Source organism: Labrus bergylta, chromosome 17 (assembly GCF_963930695.1).
Source record: "Labrus bergylta chromosome 17, fLabBer1.1, whole genome shotgun sequence".
NCBI lineage: Eukaryota > Metazoa > Chordata > Actinopteri > Labriformes > Labridae > Labrus > Labrus bergylta.
In genome coordinates, this window is record NC_089211.1 from 27,666,189 (window position 1) to 27,671,281 (window position 5,093).

The 5,093-nt window shown below is 45.8% G+C and overlaps 1 protein-coding gene across 1 annotated transcript in view; it reads right to left on the bottom strand.

The window, feature by feature from the left end:
- Positions 1 to 4,848, bottom strand: part of il6st (interleukin 6 cytokine family signal transduce) — a gene marked incomplete at its 5' end in the record, with an annotated part of 9,684 nt that extends 4,836 nt beyond the window's left edge. Inside the window, 4 exons of the mRNA XM_065965855.1 lie at positions 3,007 to 3,177; positions 3,272 to 3,524; positions 3,715 to 3,797; positions 4,629 to 4,848. Of these exons, the coding sequence (XP_065821927.1) occupies positions 3,007 to 3,177; positions 3,272 to 3,524; positions 3,715 to 3,797; positions 4,629 to 4,848 (727 nt within the window). The remainder of the gene's footprint in view (positions 1 to 3,006; positions 3,178 to 3,271; positions 3,525 to 3,714; positions 3,798 to 4,628) is intronic.
- Between the last annotated feature and the right edge of the window lie 245 nt (positions 4,849 to 5,093).

Here is a 5,093-nt window from a genome sequence, read left to right on the forward strand (position 1 = left end):
GTGTTATCAGGTGTAACAGGTGTGTTATCAGGTGTGTTGTTATCAGGTGTGTTATCAGGTGTGTAATCAGGTGTGTTATCAGGTGTGTAATCAGGTGTAACAGGTGTGTTATCAGGTGTGTAATCAGGTGTGTTATCAGGTGTGTTATCAGGTGTAACAGGTGTGTTATCAGGTGTGTTGTTATCAGGTGTGTTATCAGGTGTGTAATCAGGTGTGTTATCAGGTGTGTTATCAGGTGTGTTATCAGGTGTAACAGGTGTGTTATCAAGTGTGTTGTTATCAGGTGTGTTGTTATCAGGTGTGTTATCAGGTGTAACAGGTGTGTTATCAGCTGTGTAATCAGGTGTGTTATCAGGTGTGTTATCAGGTGTGTAATCAGGTGTGTAATCAGGTGTGTAATCAGGTGTAACAGGTGTGTTATCAGGTGTGTTGTTATCAGGTGTGTTATCAGGTGTTACAGGTGTTTTATCAGGTGTAACAGGTGTGTTATCAGGTGTGTTATCAGGTGTAACAGGTGTGTTATCAGGTGTAACAGGTGTGTTATCAGGTGTGTTGTTATCAGGTGTGTTATCAGGTGTGTAATCAGGTGTGTTATCAGGTGTGTAATCAGGTGTAACAGGTGTGTTATCAGGTGTGTAATCAGGTGTGTTATCAGGTGTGTTATCAGGTGTAACAGGTGTGTTATCAGGTGTGTTGTTATCAGGTGTGTTATCAGGTGTGTAATCAGGTGTGTTATCAGGTGTGTAATCAGGTGTAACAGGTGTGTTATCAGGTGTAACAGGTGTGTTATCAGGTGTGTTGTTATCAGGTGTGTTATCAGGTGTAACAGGTGTGTTATCAGCTGTGTAATCAGGTGTGTTATCAGGTGTGTTATCAGGTGTGTAATCAGGTGTGTTATCAGGTGTGTTATCAGGTGTAACAGGTGTGTTGTTATCAGGTGTAACAGGTGTGTTATCAGGTGTGTTGTTATCAGGTGTGTTATCAGGTGTAACAGGTGTGTTATCAGGTGTGTAATCAGGTGTGTTATCAGGTGTGTTATCAGGTGTGTAATCAGGTGTGTTATCAGGTGTGTAATCAGGTGTAACAGGTGTGTTATCAGGTGTGTTGTTATCAGGTGTGTTATCAGGTGTGTATCAGGTGTGTTATCAGGTGTGTTGTTATCAGGTGTGTTATCAGGTGTGTAATCAGGTGTGTTATCAGGTGTGTTGTTATCAGGTGTGTTATCAGGTGTGTAATCAGGTGTGTTATCAGGTGTGTAATCAGGTGTAACAGGTGTGTTATCAGGTGTGTAATCAGGTGTGTTATCAGGTGTGTAATCAGGTGTAACAGGTGTGTTATCAGGTGTGTTGTTATCAGGTGTGTTATCAGGTGTGTAATCAGGTGTGTTATCAGGTGTGTAATCAGGTGTAACAGGTGTGTTATCAGGTGTAACAGGTGTGTTATCAGGTGTGTGTTATCAGGTGTGTTGTTATCAGGTGTGTTATCAGGTGTGTAATCAGGTGTGTTATCAGGTGTGTTGTTATCAGGTGTGTTATCAGGTGTGTAATCAGGTGTGTTATCAGGTGTGTAATCAGGTGTAACAGGTGTGTTATCAGGTGTGTAATCAGGTGTGTTATCAGGTGTGTAATCAGGTGTAACAGGTGTGTTATCAGGTGTGTTGTTATCAGGTGTGTTATCAGGTGTGTAATCAGGTGTGTTATCAGGTGTGTATATCAGGTGTAACAGGTGTGTTATCAGGTGTAACAGGTGTGTTATCAGGTGTGTAGTATCAGGTGTGTTATCAGGTGTAACAGGTGTGTTATCAGGTGTGTAATCAGGTGTGTTATCAGGTGTGTAATCAGGTGTGTTATCAGGTGTGTTATCAGGTGTAACAGGTGTGTTGTTATCAGGTGTGTTATCAGGTGTATAATCAGGTGTGTTATCAGGTGTGTAATCAGGTGTAACAGGTGTGTTATCAGGTGTGTAATCAGGTGTGTTATCAGGTGTGTAATCAGGTGTAACAGGTGTGTTATCAGGTGTGTTGTTATCAGGTGTGTTATCAGGTGTGTAATCAGGTGTGTTATCAGGTGTGTAATCAGGTGTAACAGGTGTGTTATCAGGTGTAACAGGTGTGTTATCAGGTGTGTTGTTATCAGGTGTGTTATCAGGTGTAACAGGTGTGTTATCAGGTGTGTAATCAGGTGTGTTATCAGGTGTGTTATCAGGTGTGTAATCAGGTGTGTTATCAGGTGTGTATCCAGGTGTAAACAGGGTGTGTTATCAGGTGTGTTACTCAGGTGTATCAGGTGTGTTATCAGGTGTGTATCAGTGTAACAGGTGTGTTATCAGGTGTGTTGTTATCAGGTGTGTTATCAGGTGGTGTAATCAGGTGTGTTATCAGTGGTGTTAAATCAGTGTGTTATCAGGTGTCGTAATCAGTGTAACAGGTGTGTTAACAGGATGTGTTGTTATCAGTGTGTATCAGGTGGTAACAGGTGTGTTATCAGGTGTGTAATCAGGTTGTTAACATGTGATGTTATCAGGTGTGTAATCGGGGGTGTGTTATTCCAGGTGTGTAGTTCAGGGTGTACAGGTGTAGTTATCAGGTGTGTTAAGTACAGGTGTAACAGGTGTGTTATCAGGTGTGTAATCAGGTGTTTATCAGGTGTGTAATCAGGGTGTAACAGGTGTGTTTACAGTGTGTGCAGGTGTGTTATCAGGTGTGTAATCAGGTGTGTTATCAGGTGTGTAATCAGGTGTAACAGGTGTGTTATCAGGTGTGTTATCAGGTGTAACAGGTGTGTTATCAGGTGTAACAGGTGTGTTATCAGGTGTGTTATCAGGTGTGTTGTTATCAGGTGTGTTGTTATCAGGTGTGTTGTTATCAGGTGTGTTATCAGGTGTAACAGGTGTGTTATCAGGTGTGTTATCAGGTGTGTTATCAGGTGAAGCAGGTGTGTTTTTAACAGCATTGTTATTAGCTAATAAATGTTCTATATATAATTATCATTTATGTTACACACATACCTGTGATGTGTGTGCGTGTGGTGCTCTTGCTCTCTCTCTGCCAGTCTGTCTCACCCCCCCTCACCCACTCCACCACAAACTCCGACACCTTGGAGCTGTTGGGGGGCCTCCACTCCACCATCAGCTTGTCTTCATGGGGCCACACCCTCAGCTCCTCCACCGGGGGGGGCTCTGTCACAATCACACAGGTGTGTCTCTGTTTCACTGACGATCAATCACATGAATTCAAATGTTTGAAATTCTCAGAATGATGAAGAGCACTCACCTCTTCCTCTTTCAGGGACGACTAAAGACGCCTCAGCAGACCTCCCAGCAGAGTTCACTGCAGAGACAGACACTCTGATGGTCTCTGCATCGGGAATGAGGACCTCATTGAGGACTGTGATTTCTCGGTGTGAAGACTTGCTGGCGGTCTCTGACGTATTAAAGGACAAACTCTCCACCTGTGTGCTCCCATTCACTCTGCAACAGATCTTCATGTCGTACATGAGGATCCTTCCGTTAGAGAGCACAGGCTCCTATAAAGACCCAGAAACAGCTGTTACCTGGGAGACAAAACTCAGGAATACACCTGTTACCTGTCAGACAAAACTGTGTTATGAGGTGTAACAGGTGTGTTTTTAGCTGAAACAGGTGTTAGCAGGTGCACTAACATTTGCTACAGGTGTATCAGATGTGTCATCACGTGTTACAGGTGTGTGTTGTTACCTTAAACATGAACTGAACTCGTCGTTTTCCTGTGTTTTCTCCCTCTGAGATGATTCTCCATAAACCAGGTTTCCCTTTTGGTACTGAGACAAAGAGACACATTTTACCTGTAGTTACACCTGAAGCAGGTTCATCCTGTTCACCTGTGATTTATTAAACTGGAGTTACAGTCTGTACAAAGTGAGGAGGGGGGGTGAGGGGGGGGTGAACAGTCTGTACAAAGTGAGGAGGGGTGAACAGTCTGTACAAAGTGAGGAGGGGTGAACAGTCTGTACAAAGTGAGGAGGGGGGGGTGAGGGGGGGTGAACAGTCTGTACAAAGTGAGGAGGGGGGGTGAGGGGGGGGTGAACAGTCTGTACAAAGTGAGGGGGGGGTGAACAGTCTGTACAAAGTGAGGGGGGGGGGTGAGGGGGGGTGAACAGTCTGTACAAAGTGAGGGGGGGGTGGGGGTGAGGGGGGGTGAACAGTCTGTACAAAGTGAGGAGGGGGGGGGTGAGGGGGGGTGAACAGTCTGTACATAAAGTGAGGGGGGGGGGGTGAGGGGGGGGTGAACAGTCTGTACAAAGTGAGGAGGGGGTGAACAGTCTGTACAAAGTGAGGAGGGGGGGTGAACAGTCTGTACAAAGTGAGGAGGGGGTGAACAGTCTGTACAAAGTGAGGAGGGGGGGGTGAGGGGGGGGTGAACAGTCTGTACAAAGTGAGGGGGGGGGGGGGTGAGGGGGGGAGGGGTGAACAGTCTGTACAAAGTGAGGGGGGGGGGGGTGAGGGGGGGGTGAACAGTCTGTACAAAGTGAGGAGGGGGGTGAACAGTCCTGTACAAAGTGAGGAGGGGGTGAACAGTCTGTACAAAGTGAGGAGGGGGTGAACAGTCCTGTACAAAGTGAGGAGGGGGGGATGAGCAGGTATAAACTCACCATCTTCTGCCGTCCTCTTGGTGGCGTTGCTGCTCCACTCGCTCCAGTATCCGTGTCCCTGTTGAGAGTTCTTGCAGTTCACCTGAGACACGTAAACCGTATCGGGCTGCAGGTTCTGAAGTCTGAAGGAGTTGATCTCATGAGACGTGTCCACCTGAGGGACCTGAGGGACACGAGAAACAAGCAAATGAGTCTGGTTCTGATCCAGGTTTCTGTCTGTTCAACATGAGTCTGGTTCTGATCCTGGTTTCTGTCTGTTCAACATGAGTCTGGTTCTGATCCTGGTTTCTGTCTGTTCAATATGAGTCTGGTTCTGATCCTGGTTTCTGTCTGTTCAACATGAGTCTGGTTCTGATCCTGGTTTCTGTCTGTTCAACATGAGTCTGGTTCTGATCCTGGTTTCTGTCTGTTCAATATGAGTCTGGTTCTGATCCAGGTTTCTGTCTGCTCAACATGAGTCTGGTT